The 20,784-nt window shown below is 42.5% G+C and overlaps 1 protein-coding gene across 1 annotated transcript; it reads right to left on the bottom strand.

Annotated features, from left to right (window-relative positions):
• Positions 1-6,409: 6,409 nt before the first annotated feature.
• Positions 6,410-13,857, bottom strand: LOC142969594 (eIF5-mimic protein 2-A-like). Its single transcript, XM_076109578.1, has 12 exons — positions 13,727-13,857; positions 12,968-13,041; positions 12,232-12,408; positions 10,967-11,061; positions 10,790-10,855; positions 10,539-10,674; positions 9,425-9,534; positions 9,044-9,214; positions 8,018-8,164; positions 7,769-7,907; positions 7,364-7,486; positions 6,410-7,123 (listed from the first exon to the last, which is right to left on the bottom strand). The coding sequence occupies exons 2-12, from the start codon at positions 13,029-13,031 to the stop codon at positions 7,092-7,094; spliced, it is 1,260 nt and encodes a 419-aa protein (XP_075965693.1). The 5' UTR covers positions 13,032-13,041; positions 13,727-13,857; the 3' UTR covers positions 6,410-7,091.
• Positions 13,858-20,784: the final 6,927 nt, after the last annotated feature.

Consider the following 20,784-nt stretch of genomic DNA (forward strand, 5'->3'; position numbering starts at 1 on the left):
ATTCACGAAATAAAACCACACGTTGGCTCATTGGCTCCAGCTCAAAAGGTGCACACTGAATATTATGTGCTGCACAAAACCGCATATGATGAAATACACCGAATGTAAAGTTACGGCCATGATCCTGCTATTGAGATGCACCCCCCACAATATGGCTTGTCTCTTAAAAATCTTTCTCTGCCTGGTTTTTTTCCTCTTCATTTCCTGCTTTGAAAGGCAAAATCAATACGGCATGATGGCTTTCACCTCTCTTTCATCTCATCAGGGACAAAGACAAAATCTCCTTATTGTGTATATTCTGTGCAATATATAACAATAACACAAAGCTGGAGCATAACAAGAAAGCAAGTCATAGCAGAAGGATGGAAATGTACATCTCTCGATACAGAATGTATAGAATTGTTACATCTGTCTATTTCAAACACTTTTCTGCCCTTAAGCAAATTGTTTTTTTTTTGGTGGGATTTGATGTGTTTTCCTGCATCATGCCTTTTTATTTAATTTTTTTATTAATGTTGCTTCAGAATTTAGCATCTGCGTTTGTGTAATGAAAGCAGCATGACATAGTGTGCCAACACCAAGGGGAATGTCCACAGGAAAATAAACTCTTCTCACACTATATTTATTTATATATAAATAAAATCAACTCTTCTCGCGTGTTTCTTCAGGTTGAGAGTAATGACGGAGGCTAAGAAACCAAAATGAATAATCTCTCCTCCATTCAGGAGCAAAACAGTTCCCGGTCAATGTGTGAGTTCCAGTACATAATACACGTGTGTGGTAAATGCTTAAAGGCTATAAGCAACGCAGAAGGTCATGGCCCTGCATTCTGACTGTATGAGAATCAGTTCAAAATCTGGTGAAGCTCTCTTTAGTTTCAATGCTCCTCGTTGCAACGATCGCCTTCCGGAGGGCTTGAGATGTCTGTCGCCTTTCAATAAGTTTATTTTCTTAGTTTTTTATTGAATAGTATATTCAGTATGTGTATGCTTCACGCTACTTGTTGTATTAAATGCATTTTTTATTTTTTCTTTAAACTTGTGCAGCCGAGGCACACTAAACAATCACTCAGCGTCACATGCCCAAGACACAGAGGAAGGCCATGTGCTACTATTTAGGTACAGAAGGCTGACGGTTTAAAAGAGGTGTGAAGGAATCCATTACTGTCAGACTGCGACAACCATCCCTCAGAATGCAGTGACCCTTTTTTCCCGTTTTTTTTAAAGCGGTGTAATAATATCTCTGCCCTAGCATTTCACAGCAATTCATACGCTTACATAACTCAAGCAACACTTACGCAAGGGTGTGACCACAGAGGTTTAAATGCTGAATACTTCCTCTTTTCAGTGGAACTGATCAAGTCTGTCAGATGGACTCGAAAATATTGGTCTTTGGCCAAGAGAGACATTACTGGCCCTCCGGTGATGTTTTGGACAGAGATCGGGCCCATAGGAGCGATTCAGATCATCACCTTGGAATGACGGCCGTGTTCAAAGAAGAATTCACATTAACTTTGACATGGTGCCATTTATAGATATCCCCTTGAAAAGGTGGAACCATCTCTGTCAAACTACAGCAACTATGGATAAACTCTTAAAAAACTATTCAATTAAATTAATTTCTTTTTTGGGGGGGGGGGGGGGGGGGGGGGGGGGTATTGACAATACCATGGTGTGTGTGTGTGTGTGCACTTTAGTAACTAGCGTCCACTGGGGCGGATCATAATAATGTACACTGGGGCCCGTCGTCTACCTTACACTTCCTCTATGTGGTTACCTAATAAGCTGAAATAACTAGTCTTACATATTTGGTCTAAACTGAGTTAAGGCCAAGATTTTTCACATCATTTTCTGTGAAAAAAAAAAAAAAAAGATTAATTTCCTGTAACTAAAAAATGAGCCAAAAAACAAAAACAACTTAACATTGAAACATCTGTTCCCTTCCCATGTCATTACTCTGCTTGATGATGTGGCTGAAATGTCCATATTGACCTAATGAATGATCTTGTGCGTGTCCACGCTCATTAAGATCAAGCCATGTTCCAAATTTTTAATTGTCATTTTAATTTTGCCTGTGCTATTCTCCTGACATAATCCACGTTAAAAACGCAAAGACGACAGAAGGAACCTGGATCAAACTAAAGCTTTAGTCGTTTATCCCCACACTATATATTCATTTTATATTCATTCATCAATTCCTCATTTCGTTGGACTATCATTGATTCTTCCCTGCCCTGTTAGGTGATAATGAAGAAATAAGTCCTTTAAACATTGGAAAATAGAAGTCTTTAAAAAGAGCAATTACCTTGATATCAGATTTAATGTCATTGCTTCAGTGTGAGATATTCTCCTTCGCAGGGAGCATTATGCTCATCGATCTTCTATTTAGAGAAAGAAAATGTATAACAAAAAAAAATAAAAATAAAAAGTAGGATTTTACATACAGTATACGCAAGTGCATACAAGAAAGTAAGTAAAAGCTTTTCCTGCTGCTTACCTAATCTGTCTTTGGGGAGATTTTGCTAAATGCATTTTTAAGAATGTCAATTGTTTTCATGTTCGGGTGGGTTTTATTGAATATCTGCAATATTTCTTCTCTTTTTTTTTTTTTGTAAAGTAGTCATTTAATATTAAGTGCATTCCTCCTCCCTACTCTGCCATTCCTTACAAAAACAAACAGTTTTGTAGAGGCTTTTTCATGTCTTTCCAGAGCCTGTCTGAGTCCCTAGAGCCGCTGGTGCATAAACGGGCAAAAGAAAGCCGAGCGCTGCATGCAGACCGAACACTCGCAGTCTCTCCCTCTCTCTCTGAGTTCCACAGTCATTATGCCACACTCCAGGGAGACTCGTTAAAAACATTCTAGAGATGCAAACTTTCATTCCATTTGCAAGTTATCAGAGCAGTTTGTCACAGCCAAAGTGTTGTGATGTAGCCTTGGTGTTCCCATGAGGGCTGTCAAAGTGCCCACCCCTTCCCTTTCACTTCTTGCACAGCTCCAACTGAATGCACTTACTCTACCTCCAGCAGAGGCCTTGTTAAGCCCTGATGACAATGATTAGAAGGATCAGTGGAAGCTCTTTAACAAGCAACGTGAGCTAGAGCAGGTTAGAGGAAATAATATATGCTCTTCAAGACTAGTTTATTGGTTTTTTGTTGTTGTTGCTGTGGATATGGGGCACGAGTACCCAGTCAATAGCAGCCCTTGAGTCACTCTGTATCAATGTAGGCCATCCATCTCTTTGCTCCCAGTCGTTTGTACACAGCTATCACGCCACTGAAGAGGGAGAAGGACGAGCCAAGAAAGTAATGAAGTTTGTGATGAGCCTCAGTGTTGACTGGAGTCGAGCTGCTAAATCCCCGGACTCTCACCGCCAGGCCATTACACACCCTCAGTGTGATCCCCATAAGCTGGCAGGGGGGGGGGGGGGGGGCTTTCAGGGGGCAAAGATGCCCTTATTTGAGGTTATGGTGACCACCAGATCAATGAACCCTGTCAGCACAACCTGTGCGTTTCATCCTTTCAATTATATTTGTAGTGCTCACTTTTATGATTCAGCTGTTGGCCGTCTTGTTTTTCTTGCTGCATCTCTTCCTTCAACCCCCCCCCCCAGTTTCAAATACCATGCTGGTGACCTTTTGAAGGAGCGCAATAGCCACACTTGGGTCATTTGAGATGATCCCTCACTCACTGTTCATTTCCTAATAAAGAGACATACATCACTAGGACAGGTTGTTGAAACGTAAAAGTGAAACACAAATAGGAAAGCAGTGATAAAGGCTAAAGGTATACAGAGACTGTACAGTACGTTCAGTCAGGCAGTGGCCACGGTATAAAAGGTTCTAACCTGTAGTTGTCATCTTTAATTAAACTGCCTCTGGAACCGGAGTATAATACGTGATGAATAACCTTGAGAAGCATGGTTCCAGGCTACAGCATTAAAAAGGCAGCTGCATGATATAGCTTCAGGAGAGGGTGGCCGTGTTGCCTTCAGGGACAGAGCCTTGAACACAGGCCGAGCGGGGACAGCTGACAGACAACAGTGGCTGTCAGCCTATAACCCAAAAAAATAAATCTCCTCAGCCCTCTTGGTTTTAATTAAGAGCTTAGCAGCGATTTCCTGTCACAGAGGCGCTCAGTTGTCCATGATATGACTACATTGAGGCTGGGAGGCTGCACTGCTTTAGGATGTTTGGCAGAAGTTGATCCGAGGACAAATTGGCAGCGTTTGGTGAGCCAACATGTTGATCCTCATTTCCATATTTCACCTGGGTGCTAAGCCCAGCATTAGAGCGGTCTTCCATAAATACAACGGCAGCAGAGCAGAAAAAACAAAACAAAAAACTGGCCTGCGACAAAATGCTGCTTGAAATGCAAAGCAAACATATCACTTACAATTTGCCCAAAACAAAAACAGTGCATCTATTGTGCTCAGCACAGCGCGCCGTGGTCGGGTTTTCTTCTTTTTTTTTTCGCTTGAAAAAACCTGAGTAATTATCTCAAGTCTCTCTTCTCATTGAAACGAACCATTGCCCGGTCTCCCTCTGTTTTCTGACAGCATTATTCAGATGAGTTGTGCATTGCAGTCTGAGTTGTGTTTACTGACCAAAGCCGCAGTGTGAAATCCAGAATAATTGCTCTCCACAACTCCCCTGGCACATTGTGCTGGGCTGTTCAGTTCAAGAGGGAAGTCCAACTGAGAGAGAATTTTCCAAAAATAAAACAAGTTAGTTTTTTTCTTGTTTTTCTCTGACAGGTTAGATCGTTGAAAAAAGTAAATTACAAAAAATGATTTTGTTATGAATGCTACAGGATAATGAGATGAAATCATGGTTAGTCACTGAGGGAATGACACATCTGGCCTCCCGGTCACTAAAGAGACAAGTCTGTCTTGCTCAGTGTGTTTCCACACATTGAGATACAACTGGGAGAAAGGTAAGCCTTGGGATACATACTGTATATCCAGCAGCATATGTCGTTGTTTAAAAACAGGAGCAAAACAAACAGATGCGTCAGAGGCACAGTGTGTACAGCTCATTATACCAGAGCCTCCCTCGATACGCAGCCGTGCCTGCACAAAATGACATGCAGGGAGGAGCGCTGTGTGGTGTGAAGTGAGGCAGCGCTGGTAACAAGCAGATAATGGTCCCACCAAAATGGCATCGCCGGTGCTTTGCACAGGGAAGGACTGGGGAGCATCGCTGCCATTCAGCACTGCACGCGCTCACAACCAAAATCTCAAAAGCAGCCGTGTTTCTCTCCTCCTTCCCGCATGTCACTCTCCGAAATTGTTTCATGTTCTTTAGAGGGACTAAATGAAACCAAAAGGCAAACAAATCCTCCGGGGACAGAGAGAACACTGGTGTCGGATGCTTTGTAGTTGTGCCTGTGTCTAATACTTTCCAGTCTGGTTTCTTCAAAATGGCTTTTTTCCTATTTGAGCTCTACTCTTAAAACTGTGGAAGGCTTTAATGGAAGGAAAGAGCATATTTTAAGGGCTTACTGCCATCTGTTGGTACCGAGTGAAATTGATAATCAGTCAATACTGTTAGAGGTACTCTGTCGTGTACAGTATATTCCTTTGGATTAGAATATATTACCCATCCGATGTAGCAAGGCCATTGTAAAGACTGAGGAAATGTTACCGAGGTCTAGACAATTCTTAATCAGTTTCACCTTTACTTACAATACCTCCTACCATAACCACTCCAGTGCATTCAAGGCCTGGGTAACTGTCTGTGTGATGGCTGGTGCTGAAGAGAATCATTTTCCTCTGAAAGATGCACAAACATGTTCAAGCATGCATGAATAGATCCTTTCCAGAGGAAGAGATAATGGTCTTGATTCAACACCACCTAAGTAAAAAGTATAAAATATTTGGTTGGTTGGGGGAAAATCAATAAAATGTTTCCTAACACTTTAATATCACCTGCAATGCATGTGGTTAAATATGCACTCAAAATTCAGAATTTGTTTTACAGTATGGCATTAAACCGAGCGGCTCGTTTCTCAGCCTTTGTAAGATGACTTGTTGTAATGAATGCGCATGGACCTCCGCTTTTATAACATCTTGAATCACAATCTCGCTCTTGCATGCTTGGCTGAGCCATAATTACCATTTAAAAGTGGGCTAGCAGAGAGGTGAGCAAGCTGCTTGTTTGCTCCTCAGGTCACACATGCTAGGCTGCCTTTCTTGATTACGCGAGGCTGCAGGAGATCAAACAATCAAGCATTGAGGGAACACAAGTTGATCCGTGACACAACAGGGATTTCTACAAGAACCTTTCAGTACCACTGGCTGCGTATTTAGGACTAAAATAGTCTTCTAATTGCTCATAATATCCCCATTATGCAACTTCACACTATAACGGTGATCTGACATGACTGTAACAGTAAATCCAGCAGTAATGAAAACCATTAATTTCCCCTTTATTTTAAAAAGTCAAACTGTATGGTAAAGGAAAAAACAATACACTTGCATGGTTGTTTCGTAAGATGTAGAAAACATTTAAAGTTCATTTTGTGGGGCATTGCCACCATGACTGCTGCTTGAAATGGCATTCTTTCATCACCAATAATGGAGACGGAATCTAACAAATTGGCAAAAAATTCAAAGTGGTCACATAATTGGCAGAAATGTAAAATGAGGTGGAGAAAACCATTTGCCTTTCAGAGGACCAAGATATCATGGCGACACAGACAGACCTCTGGCAAACAAGAGTTCCATGACTAAATAGAACAGCTGTGATGCCTCCAAACGGGCCGATTTCAAAGGGAACCATCCGTCCAAAAAAAAAAAAAAAGTCCCTCTTTGTTAAACAAAAGGGGCTTCGATCTATTCAGCTAAACGTGTTTCTGTGGCCGGCTCTTGTAGGAGTATAAAGAAGAGTACAAGTATTGATTCAGAAAGTAAAGATGTTGGAAATGAAAATATTAAAGCCCTTACATTACAGTTGAACTAGTTATTAGGAGGTAGGGAATAGAGAAAGAAAAAACTAAATACAGACAGACTCCTGCAACGAGTCCTTTTCCTGCATCTGGTGCTATGTTAATGTAAAAGTAGAAATCAAGATGGTAGTCATAGGTAGAGGTCCTCAGTCTGCCTCCTCTTCCTCAGACTCAGACTCTGGAAAAGTAAAAACAGAAAGCAGTCAGCACTATGACCAGAAATGCACAATAAGCATTACCACCAATGTCATATAAACTGAGAAAACAAAGAATACATGGGATAAATCGATACGTCCGTTTGTTCATCAGAAAAAAAATGAGACGCAGCACAAACCCACGGCATGTTATGGTGTACTAGGGCTGTGAGAGGTAGAACCAAATACACCATGCGATCAGGGCAGATAAAGGAGACGCTTACCTTCCTCTGCGTTCTTCAGCCATTCAACAAACTTTTTCATCTGTTCAAGGAAAACGCTCTTTCCTTTGGCAACGTGGGCTTCGTTGTACCACTTCAGAATTGCTTCCTCGCTCAAAACATCCGCTTTGAGAAGAAACAAACAAAAACATTAAAAAAAACCTGAATCTATCCAACATGATGCCAGCAGCACAAATATTTCAACAGGTGCTAGAAAAACAAATGTCACCCGGCAGGTTGAAGACATCAATCAAGACAAACTTTTGGCTATAATCTCTGGCCATCTGGCATCGTTCACGCGTGGCTTCAGAGCTTTCTCACTACAAAACTTTTTCCCCCGCAAACTCGAGGATGCAAAAAATAAAAAATAAATTTAAAAAAAAGGCGCTTTATAGAAACATAACTTACCTCTGTAGAGCAGCACCACAATCTTCTGGAATGCCTTCATGAAGTGGATGTTGTCATAACAGTACTCCTGGATCTTCAGCAGGAGAGTTAGTTCAGAGAGGCCCTGGGAGGTGAACGCCTTCAGCAGTGGGCTGTATTGCTGAGAATGTAAAAACGGAGAAATCAGTGATATTATTCTGAATTCTTAAATCACTTTGCCGGAGAAACGGCTTTGGGTTAGTAAATCAATTATCTTCTCTGCTAAGTCACCTTTAAAAGTTTGATGGCTTGTTCTGTGACCAGCTCCTCCTTCTTGTTCCACTCCACCGAGCTCATCACGCTGGACCAAATGAGTTCAATCATCTTCTGCTCAGAGATGTTGTTCTTCTTGATTTCATCTCGGACGTAGAGGATGATCTGCAAGACCCGGGTCCAGGGATGGAACACAGCATTATTGGAAAAGCGGGCCAACAATGGTCAGCTATGCGGAGGCTTATTGCTTTAGAAAGCCTGCAGAAGTCTGAGGTACGAGAACCCTGGCAGGACACAGAGGCTCGCAGGAGCAGAAACTTGTCATTGATTCACTGCTTCCTTTTCTCTGGCACTCCTCAAGACAAACGGGTGAAGAGGTTAAGAAGAAAGTAATCTTAAGCTTTGTTTACACTCTCGCTCTGAGCATGCACGGAGGCGTATGTACTCTATATGCTGTTCGTTGCATTATTTTCCGAAACGCCAGGGCGTACAAACAAAATGAACTGAGGAGATTCAAAAAGACAACGAGTGTAACCAGCAAAAAGCCATAAACCAACCCCCACAATGCCTAGGAGGGACTGTAATTATCTGTAAACTCATATTTTATATTCATGAATTACTTTACTGCCTTTGTACAAGCACTGTAAATAAACAAGTCAAGTACTACATGCATTATAAGTGAACAAAGGTTAAATAGCCTGTAAACAATTTGATTTTCTGCAAAATATACACTCAAAGACTTAAGACCTCCTGTTTCTAAAGCACCTCAAAACCAACTGGCCTCCTTTGTATAATCTCCAGACATGTAAATGGTGATTTTATCAGTGAACCATCAGTGACGGTCACGTGATCGCACGCGCCAAGTTACAAAAATTCAGAGGTCAACGACCATGCGCTGCGACCACTAGAGGAGCCTACGAGCACCTTGGGCGGGCCGAGATCGAGTCGTTTTCTGGCGCACCGGCTTCACTACGGCGAGTACAAACTAAGTGCCAACCCTCAGTGGTGTCGATACGCAAAATGGGAAAAACTAATAGGGCTTACATCTTTGAGGGGGTCCCCACGTGACATCTGCTCCTCAAGCTCCTTCTGCAGCTCCTTACGAGCCCCTATGGACTGCTGGTTTTTGGCAAAGTCCGAAAGCTCCTCCAGTCCGGCGTCTGAGAAGTACTTTGAGAAGTGCTCACAACTGCGCTTGTTGGCAGGGAACAGCTCCTGAAAAAGCACAGTCAGATATTGAGGCAGACGAGGTTTCTTCGGCAATTAGGAGGCCATTGTTCATTAATTGCCTGATTACTACATGGCACAATCACAGCAGATTGTTAATCAGATTTTCATCAAACAATCATATTTAGAGTGCACAGGCAGTCTGACCCGTACTGCATCGGGAAACATAATACTTCATCTGAGCCTCGTCATTCTCACCATGAGCCTGCTGTCCATGCCAACCTTTCGGAGACTGGAAGAGACGGAGCTGATGTCCTTTTCAGAAAGCCAGGATTTGAAGAGTTTTACAGCGAAGCACGCTGAAACACCTGAACAAATGCAGAAAAATGGGAGTCAGCTGTTGCGAACAGACCTGCCAGGATAAAGTTAGGCCTGAGTATTACATTGGCAAACAACCTCACAGGATGCGATTAGTCAGGTTTTACCTGGAACAATGCCTAAAACAAGGATGCACCAACTAAATTGGTTTATACCACAGGTGTATTCAATGAGTTTAGTCATTTTTTATATATAATTTCAGTGAACATAATTTCAGCAACACAGCAAAAAGGAAATACTCAACAGCTCCCTTCATCCAGTTATCTTGCGAGGTCCTGATACATTAAGCCATTAAGCCACATGGCAATCATTGTGTGCCAGTGGGACCAACTAAAGCCACCCATCACAGTTTTTTTCTTCTGCAAAAACTCAAACTGTCATCTGCATCCTTTTGTCAGACAATATCAATTCATACTCAAAGCATTAAACAAGACTAATTCAAACATTTTCACATAAATGATGGGCTATTTTGTCTTTCCATAACGCCGGGTTCTCTCTTTTGATTAGGAATGAGGACTATTAACTACGTATGTGGGTGTAGATGTACGTGTATGTGGGTTAGGGTCTCAAATATCAATACTGGCCTCTAAAATCCAGTATTGGTTGGACTGTAGTTTGATCAGCTGCTCTTTGTTGGCACTCGTTCTTTGAGGGTAGCTCGGCATGTCGGTTTGTAAGCCTGTTTGCTTATCTATGGATGGATGAAAGTTGAGCATTTGTGACTTCCAACTGATTAATTTCCCCAAATGTTTAATTAGTGTTGTAATGGTCTCGTCATTGTAATTACAAAGGATAATGCTTACTATACGTGTCTTTCAGGAAAATACAGTAAACTTGTGTTGATTTCCAGGAAAGTAACTAACGAGAGCAAAACAAAGATCTTACTTAACATCTGATTATTTAATCTCAGTCCAACTATTTCTACCTGCGGTTCTTTTCTGCAAAACAAGGAACGACGCGACTAGGCACGCCTACGAGGCAGAGAAGTCGGTACCTTCTTTGACGAGGTTCTCATTGAAGAGGCTGCTGAGAATGGCTGCAGAGAGGTTGCCGTTGGCCAGCAGAATTCCTGCCAGCATGGCTAGCTTGTTGCGCTCAGACTCAGTGAAGCCCTTGAGGAACAGCAGCAGCTGCCAAAAAGCAAATTAACACATTTAAGTTGGAATAACATGGTCATGAATTCAGAAACTTGACCTGGAAAGGTACTAAGTGTTCCTGTAAAGGTGCCTTTAGCGAATGGCAAACCTTTTTAATCTCCTCCTGAAATCCTTTCTCCAAGTATTTGTAACGCCGGATGAGCTTGTTAAAGACCTAGAAGGAAACACAAACAATTCTTTATTTGTACCAACTGAAAAAAAAAAGTTGATTCTTAACTTTCCTGTGATAACAGTGAAAATTGAGCAGGAATGTAATGGTATCCACCTGGGCATATGCCTGCATGGTCTCCATGTCCTCTTGTGCTTTGAAGAGACAGAACTCTGTGCGGGTCATGTCATCGGACAACGTACCCCCTGGGGCTGAAAAGAAACAACACAGTTTCAGAACTTTGTGATTGTTATGCCGTGTTCACACCAAATGCAAATTCATCGCGCCGCTGGTCTCGCCGGGGACCATTTGTGTACATTCGCGCGAATCGCGCTGGACACGCCGGAGAGGGGGCGTGGCTTATCGCCCTGAAAGCCGTTCAACTGTCCGCCATTAACCATGGAAAAAATAACCTCTATTTCGGCTTAGTACGTGTTGTGGAAGTCACAGATATCCCGGGAAGCTAAACGCCGTCATGTCTGGGTTCATAATATTGTTCAGAGGAGCTCCGTGGATTTTATCGAGCTGTATTCACTGTGTCTAGCAAGCCACAGGTCACTGTTTACTACAGCTGTACAAACACAAAATAAACTGATTTGGCTGCGATTTAACGGCAATAAACCGATAAAAAGGGACTCCGAAATAACTACTTAATGATGCCGATTTGTACTCGTCTTCTCCAACAAAAAGGGACTCCTGAAACAACTACGTAATGATTCCGATTTGTAGGCTACTTGTCTTCTCAATGGAGTGGATGGATCGGTGCTAGGCTATGCTAACATTGTAGCAGCTCCACCAACACTCAGACTAACGTAATCTAGACGTAAATACGGCAGTGTCTATTCATTGTTTGTACCATATGGTTTACACACACACACATTTATACACATAGTTTGGTCCGGTCTCTATTGATATGAGGTATCGTAGAGCTCTGGGTGAACACAGACGGCTACAGTATTTATTTCCTGATTCAACGGCAGGAAGTCAGTGATGACGGGGGGAGCAACTCAATACTGATAGGCTATCACGCCAGGGCGTAACGCGAATATTTTGGCGAAGCTGAAAAATTTCAACTCACGCGTTTGGGGCGATTCGCCGCAAATTTGCGTCCATCGGAAATTCGCGCCGCGCCAGTCTCATCGCATCTGTGCATAGACTTTGTATGTAATCTACTCGCGCGAATAATTCGCACCGCGTTTGGTGTGAATGCAGCATTATGCTCCACAACTCCACTCGGTTGCTTTACATTATTGTGTGTTTACAAATGCAACAAAAACAAAACTGAAAGAATATAAAAGCTTTCCTGGGAACTATTGTTTCATGACACAGTCTTCAGCTCAACAATGTATGAAACAAATATGACAAAGAGTCCTGCCTCTTACCCAGCATTCCACCAGCCACCAGGATGTCGAAGAGAGTCTCTACATAGCGTCGGTAGTCAAGCTTGGCACCAGAGGAATCAAGGAACTTTGCGACCGCTTCCAAATCAGTGCCAGATTGGTTCAGACCTTGTACGATGCTTTCCTGAAACTGGGTGGGGTCAAACCTTTCCTTTTCATCTGTTAAAAAGACACATTTATACATGAGTTTATCCTGCCACTTACGACATTCTAAAAGTCTTGTTCGGGGACGCGTGTGTGTGTATGTGTATATATATATATATATATACACATACACACACAGACACACACATACATATTCTCTTCCTTGCATAAGGCATTACAGTAAAATCCTAGAGTATTCATATTTATGTATGCGTGTGTGTGCCTACTCTTGCAGTGAAAAACATCATCATTTAAACTAAATGTATTTGCCACACAACAGTGTTTGGCCAGATAGCATTCTTTAATATGCAAAGTGGCAAATTAAATGTGTTAAATATCTAGTTAGTTAACAAATGGGCGTGCTCTTCAGTTATAAAACCATACAATCACATTCCTGTGTCTGTGATTGTAGACAGGTATGGCGCTGGATGGAAAAGTCAGTACTATGAAAAGCTGGAAGACAATCAAGCACGTGCTCTTTGTGAAATCTGACGGAGGCCTACTTGTTCATTAAAACTACAACCTCCAAAAAAGATCTGTGTGCGGAATTGTGCGATTCACTAAAGTGGGTCACCTCTTTTCCGGGTTTTGAAACGCTGGCCTGTTAGCGTAGGCTTCTGCTGCCTTTGATTACTCATAAAAGACACTCTGAAAGACAAGAATAATGGAATTAAGATCGGGACACAAACATACTTTCTAATTCTATAATATGCATTGAAAAAAGCAACACTTTAAATAAATGATAACAATTCTAGCCATCACCTAGCTTAAGTTTATTTAAAAACTGAAGACATCGTGCGATACAACATTCAAAGGTGAAGGCCGTTTTTGAATTAGCATTCATCAAAATATAACGTTAAATGTAATGGAAACAGACGAGGGAACAACACTGGTGTTAGCACATTGTGCATGGTAAAACAAGCTAGCCATCCGACATATTTTAGGGAGCAATGTAATAATCATTGGGTGCCAATTTATGCATAATTTAATTTTACCAGCATAATGGAAACTGTGTAAAAGCAACAGTCTTGGGCGTTCGTCTAACCATGTTCACCGTTATGGTGCTAATATATCAAACGACGTGTAGTTAACGCAACTATTTTTCAAAATGTTGGTTAATCAAGATCTGGAAAAATGGCATACACTTTCACACCAACGAATTGACGTTAGATCGCCATGTTAAAGCCGTGGATGTCTAACTTCAAACACGGGGTAACGTCGATGCTAACGTTAGCTTAGCTTAACTAGCTAGCTACAGTCAGCCTGACGCAGTGCCGAAATAAGCATAAATATAAGACCGTCGCTCAATTACATCGAACAAAGACAAACTCACCGAAATCCTCTTTATGAGCAAAAACAGTCCGTAAAATAAAAACTAATACCACTGGTGAACCGTTACAGTCAGGTAGCGTTAGCAGTCAATCCCAGAGAAGAGGAAAGTGTGGACGTCACAACGCATGCGCATTAACACTGATTCTATGTGGGTCATTACACTTGTGTGGGGTGAACACAATTCACAAACTGCTAAAAACTGAGAAAATATTGTCGGAATGAAAATAACCATGGTGAACTTAATACCGAATTTTTGTATTCAATACAATATGGTTGAACTTACCCTCTACCTACTTTGCAAAATCGATTACTAACGTCAACCCTTGCAATTAACCCCCCTGTACAGTTCGTAGTCATTGTGTTTAGTTAACGCTGGAATGAATAGGCTACGCATAGCCACCTATCTCCACAGCGCTGTGTCAGCGCTAAAGGAATGAATAGATGAAAAAAAATCTGAACAGGGTCAGTTTTCTGGTCATCAGGATTTTTAACCCATAGACTGTGTGTAAAGTGTATATTTATATATAAAGTACATATGTATTAATTCATACAGTATAGGGTTTAACCATATCTAGTGACACACCAAACTGACCCAGAGTTAGTAGGCGAGCATTAAATAATGGGTCAACAAGTCGTTGCTATCTATCATTAAGACACAGGAGGGGGATGTTGTGCTGTCGGGTGGTTGGGCTACCAGTCTATGGGATGAAGGGAAAACTTTAATGTTGCGTTACCATTCACCTCGTAAAGCTTGGTTCTGAAGGTTTGGCAACTATTGTTTCGCCTTGTTCTGGCCAAGATTGACCTTTTAGCCCAACGACTGCCTTTGTTTACACATGCAAAAAACATGTTATCAGTCCATTCATCAAGTTTTCGTTAATATTCCAGAAAGACTATTCTCGTTTACGACAAGCACACCCTCTGGCCCAAGGTTGGGTTATCGGTATGGCACCACATTTAAGATTGTGGTGTTTGGATGTGAGGTGTAGCCTATTATTAGAAATGACTGGCGATGGAATAGGGCTGTAGAAAGCTTTGTTTTTTGCCCATAATCACGGCTGGAGTCACGAAGAGTGATTACCACCAAAAATCCCGACGACATTTGAAGGCATCACAGCCCCACCTCCCCCTACGCTGGAGGTAATTAAGGGACGCTGGACTAGCCCAGAGACGCCGCTCCAGCCACTCCCTACGCCCGGCGGACCACGCACTCTCAAGTCCATCCAGAGCTCCATTCAAAGTGCTGAGGTCCAGATGAGAGCCACGTTCAGCCTCATCCAGCACAGCAGACACGCGTTAGACTAAAGGCAGCGGGGAAGGGCTTCAGGAGCCACTCCAGAACTTGGAGAATCACCTCTGGGATCCTACTTTTTTGTTCGCAGAAGTGGATTTAGGACGAGAGGGAGTCTTGCAGAGATAAAGAGGCAAGTTTGACGTGTTCTGTTACATGTGCTGAACATTGTAACTACTGCGACCGTTTGAGTCGTATTTGTTACACTGTTGCACGCGTTGCAACTTTTCTTTTTCCAAAGTAAACTTTGTATTGTCTTTGGACCATCTGCTTCCCAACTCATTCATACCTCCTCACTTCGTGCAGGAGGGGGTTGGGATTTTGTTTATCTTTCTTTTTCTTTGTGTAGGCTACGGGTTGTTGGAGGATAAAACCCGATAGGACTCAGTGTGTCCGAGTTAGTTTCGCCGTTTGTCTCTTTCTTAACCTAAACTAAGGCAGATTTTGGCAACGCTAATGGAAAGTGCGCTGGCTAATTGCATACATCTGCGGATTTAAGTGCCATCTTTGTAGCTGACGAGAGTCAAACTCCTGCAGAGCCCGACGCGGAGGGCAGCAGCAGATGTGTCAACTCTCAAAACTCATCCAGAGTTCAGTCCGTCTTTTTTAGACGGCGACCGTGATAGAGAAGCCTGCTCCACACCGGCAGATAATCGCCGTATCATCACACAACCCGAACAATGTGTGAATGGAAAGCCGTCTGTAGAATGGGCGTTTCGTCTGTTGTGCATGAGGGGGGGGTAAATGAAAACTGTTAACTCTGACCTCCATGGTGGGATCATTCAAAGTAAAGTCTTCCTATTTCATTCAAATTACATCCTAACACCATGTACCCTATGATCTGTGGATACACTTGGATCCATACCGAAAAATATCAATGTCGGCTTTAAACTGACTGAAGTTAGATTTACTCTCCAGTCGCGCTCGGTTTTAAGAGATCCTAATGCTGCTGCTGCCTGGAATAAATTACTGCTGAGCACGGACCGCATGAATGAAACTATTCACCTCTCTGAGAAACATCCCAAAGTTCCTTCTTGTCAGAGTTGACCTGCTTTCTTTCCACCGGGATCCCCTGTGGGATCCAGCCTGGGACTTCTAAATCAGAGGAGAGGAATGCCTTCTGGGAAGAAAAACTATAGTAGGTGTAGGAAAAAAGCTACATCACTCTACAGTATTTAAATACCCTGTGGTTGCATCAGATAATTAAAAAAAAAAAAACTCCACTGAATCATTATATCATAGGAGAAATGCTGCTGTAAGAACACAACGGATGCCTGTAATGTTCTTGTAACTGTAGAGAAAATTGAATGTGTCTGCATTTTCTAATTGGAAACAGCAACTGTGATGGGTTTTCAAATGAGAGTCAAGGCCTATGCAGAAACCGCTGATTGTACTCAGTCTAAACACAAGTTTTACCTTGACTTTGATTCTTATTTTCCTTTTTTAAATTTCCGTAAGCACGAAGCAGTTTAGGCCAAACCATGAGCATTTGCGCACATTTCCAGGATAAACATACTCATGCTTCTTAAGCTTTGTGCCGTCAGAGATACAAAACATGAATTCAGCGGAAACATTACAAACTGACGTTCTTCTTGTACTTTAAATGTTCCAGTTTGTTGCTCTCCTTTTGATGGGAGATTCTTTCTATGCTTGGCACTACTTCGTATCCTTCAGTTTTCGACTTCTAATTCCATCTGTGAACTTGAAATTCCCAAGAGGATCAGATAAAGGATTGTGTCTTTCTTCTTGTGGTTTTCCACAAATATGTCCTGTCTCTGTTAGCCAGAGTCTCAGCCGGGAAGCCAGATGGGAACTTTATTACCCGCGCTGATCAAACAAACAGTGATGTAAGATGACTGTGAAAGGTAGTGAGTGTGGCAAGCCTCCAGAGTTGCATGGAGACTCCTGGAAAAAGTAACAACCTTTCAGCTCCGACTTGCAAGACGTCAGTGTGTGGGGACTGTTGGCTTCTCTAGTAGCTCTCCTCAGTGTGAGCTTGTTGGCTGGCCTGCTTTCAGTTGCATCAGTGTGTTGTTTTTTTTTTTTTTTATAGTGCCAAAAGCCTCCTTCATGAACACTGTTGGGGGATATGCAGTGGTGTGTGTGTGTGTGTGTATAGAGGAACAAAGTCCCCGGGCCAACATCATGCTGATGACCAGTGTTTGCACTTGTCTGGCCGTGCAGCTTAGCGTAGTGAGGCGTGCGTCTTGTGTTAACCCTGCATCACCAGAGGTGGACCGGGACACGCACGTGCAGCCCCATGGACTGGACCGTGGAAAGCCTTCAGCAGCCTCTGTTCAGGGAGCACTTTCTGAAGAAGCGTCCAAAGTCCTGCTGATAAGTAGTCGCAGCTCCAATGCAGCACCTCATCAACTACATACACCGTGATCCCGTTTGAACTTTTGTTTCTGTTATGTTACTTTGGAGTTAAAAGGGTAAAAAAAAAACTACCCTAACAAAGAACCTTCCCCAGTGCTGTTTGACGCAGAGAATTTTCCACCCATTCACTTTAATTGTAAAACTCTCCGTCCATAGTCTCCCCGTGCAGCTAGAGTTCTAACCCTGTACATTTTCATTCAGCTCACTGCTGCTTTTGTTAGGTCCACTACAGCTGCTTTCTCCATTCACTTAGCGAACCAAGCCAGACCAAGTGTTTGACAGCCTGTTCTGCAGACGACTCCGAAGCTGCTAATGCGGAGCAGTCTGGGGAACATTTGAGTGGAGTCATGTACTATAATACAGTTGGAAAAAATGCAACCTTGCAGGGCTCTCCTGTGTGCTTGTATTTGATAGCCGATAGTGGTTTGGCCACTTTACAGCTGTTGTTACTCGTAAAGTGCAACGACCCGGACCTCGAGGATGGAAAAGAAGGCTGTCGACCATATTAATTGTACAAACTAGAGATTCCATAGGCAGGGTTTTTATTTACAACTCCACCAGAGCCGTCCTTTTTTTAAAAAGCTTTAAAAGTGGACTGTGAGCATAGATATGAGCATGCTTTATGTTCTGTGGGTAAATGGTATTTTATAGGATTCAGACAGTTGCCTGGCATCGTCATTTGGGAGCTGCGAGTGTGTGGAGGGGCCTAGTACAAAGTTAACTGCCACCTGTTTCACGATGCAAGTTAAAATTCTTCGTAAAGGCTCACAGCTTTCACCTGATCTGTCCATGGTGTATAAATCACTTTTAGGTTTTACAGTGTGTTTTACTACAAAGGGAAATAAGTATGCGTAAGGGATGTCTTGGCACACTTATGCTCCATTGCTTATGAAGAGAAGGGAGAAATGACAAATACTATTCTGCTCTATTTGTCAAAACACATAAATAAGCGAGTTAAGACTCTTTTTACATTTTTCACATCAATTTTCAACTTGGGAACGGCGAGCCAGAGAGTCCAAAATGGTCATGGCTTCTTTTTTTTTTAGCCTGCTCTGTCGTGGTATACACTGTCGACTGCTTTACAAAAGAGCAATGGTTTTTAGACCATCATTATATAGGATGTGAGCAGGCATTTACTAGTCAAAATGTCTGCTGTTAAAAAGGCCCTCGATCACCACATTTTGATTCAAACGTGGCTAAAACCTGATTGGTGCATCGCCATTTTCCAACTGAGACGTGGCGACCAGCAGTCATGTGACATTACCAGAACTGTTCCAACTTTGGCAGGTTAGTTTCCGATCATGTAGGACTCCATTGCTTATAGTAAGAAGCTGATAAATAATGTGTTTTCAGGGCCGTTTAAAGCCAACACAGACTGTTGTTCCTGTCGGTCATCTCATTTCAATCAAGGTTTTTGTGTGCTTGGTGGATTCATTTTGGTTTGGTTGTTTGATCCCTTCGTCATTTTGATTGCCAGCTGTAGGCCCGTGTTTTGCAAATGTACCAGTCTCCCTGGTGTTTGAACTGTATTGTAAACAAAGCGCGGTGTTTGTTTGGGTTACAGGTTTATGTTTAACCAGGCTGGAAGGTTGTGTGCCATGAAAACTCCATTTGAATTGCAAATGGCTTTTGACAGATAGAAATCAAATCAGCAGTCGTATTAGTGCGCCTGCAAGTGGAGTGCCGGCCTACAGCACACACACACACACACACACACACATACACTCTCGCACAGATCTGCACCTGGAGCGGTGTTGAGACTCTGGATTCCAGGTCACTTTCTCATGCAGCAGCTCGCTCTCTGCCCCTCCTAAACCTCTGTCCTCTCTGTTTTCCGGCCGTCTCTTTGGCACAACCCAACGCCCTGCTGCTGCTCCATTAGGGAGCGCTTTAATCTCCATCATTGCCAGCAGCCTGTGATGTTGTGACTCTCCTGCCTGCTGACGTGGCCTGCTCGATCTGAGGGGGGTTTTTTACAGGCTATTACGCCGCATAATGCATTTTATCATCGTTTGTTTGCACATATAGACGCCTCTGTGTTCTCAAACAACCGCTCCCAAGGTAGAATGACGGCAATCATCTCTCAGTGTAGCGCACACAATGCCCTCTTGCTGTCTCACAGACCACATGTCGTGGTAGACTGCAGGCCTGCTTTGTCGATCGTGAGGAAAATGGCCATTTCAAAATTGATAGCCACTCTGAGCGGCTTTATTTCTCATCAAGCACATGCACCCTGACAAGTAACAGCTGGTTTATTGACTCCACTGTTTTTGTATTTTTCACAAGTACTTGTGTGTTTTGCATGCATGTGAATGCCTGTACGGCTATTGACCTTTTTGGTTCAGTGACTTTTTCTCCTCGCTAAGGACAGAAAAGATCACGTGGCCTCAGGGCCTGTAAATAATATATGTACATTTAATGGTGTTTTTTTTTTCACGTTGCTTGATCTTGCTGGGAAGTCTAGGTCAGTGTCAGTTCCAGGAAGCAAAGCGTGTCTCATAATATTAGTGGTATGCATCGAAATCCCAGGTCTATCACGTAAAATCACCCGCGCCTCTACAGCGCTTTAATCTGTTGGAGTTATAGACCAAATTTAAAATGAAAACATGTGACTTGTACTGAATGTAGGATCAAAACAGTGACTCAGTTGTGTCCTTCTCCTGACATTCAAGGTGCTGTAGCTGTTTTGCCAGCATGCTGCACATAGCGTGACATCAAGAGGATGGGGGGTGTTTAGTGCCAGCTGCAGGTATTCTGTTTATTTTATATTGCTGATAGCAGAGGATGACTAATGCCAGAGTTGTACCAGGATTTCCTATCAAAAAGTAATTATTAGGGAATCATATAAACACTTCCCAGATCCAGTTTTTTTTTTAAAGCATAATATAATGTTTTCGACTCGTAAGGTCAGCGTTCAATGTGCCAAACTTAAATGATGTGTAAACCCCCATCTGCCACACACGCAGTGCCAGTCGGAGCGCACTCAGAAAAGGGAACGTGCATCCACACGAGGGTATTTGACCATAAGTTTCGCTACATCACTGATTCATGAGATTTAGATTTGAGATTAATAGCAGCTAAACCATGTGGGCACGTGTGCGGTCTACCTCTTACACATGCATCAAAGAGATTTAATCAATCTCTCTGATGCAAAATGCATCAGAGAGATTGATGAAGCGGGACACTTTTAATCCAGTTATTTCGCAAAAGGTTCATACTAGGGTCCCTTTTGATTTAGACAGATACAATGAGTGTATTTAAAGAAATCTGTAAAATCATAATAACTAGGAGTTTCTTTTTTTGTGTGTACATTGAAGAAAATCACAAAAATCGTTTTTTTACCTACATGGACTATATTCTCATCTCTCCACCACTCGGCGGTGAGGATA

This window comes from Anarhichas minor, unplaced genomic scaffold (assembly GCF_050575085.1).
Source record: "Anarhichas minor isolate MPS153535 unplaced genomic scaffold, ASM5057508v1 ptg000004l, whole genome shotgun sequence".
Lineage (NCBI taxonomy): Eukaryota > Metazoa > Chordata > Actinopteri > Perciformes > Anarhichadidae > Anarhichas > Anarhichas minor.

Excerpts from the sequence above, each read along its gene's own strand:
- LOC142969594 (XM_076109578.1), bottom strand. The coding sequence starts at position 13,031 with ATGAGTAATCAAAGGCAGCAGAAGCCTACGCTAACAGGCCAGCGTTTC. Across the intron at positions 9,215-9,424 it reads GCATGGACAGCAGGCTCATG|GAGCTGTTCCCTGCCAACAA; the intron begins GTGAGAATGACG and ends GTGCTTTTTCAG. Across the intron at positions 7,908-8,017 it reads AAGCCATCAAACTTTTAAAG|CAATACAGCCCACTGCTGAA; the intron begins GTGACTTAGCAG and ends TTACATTCTCAG.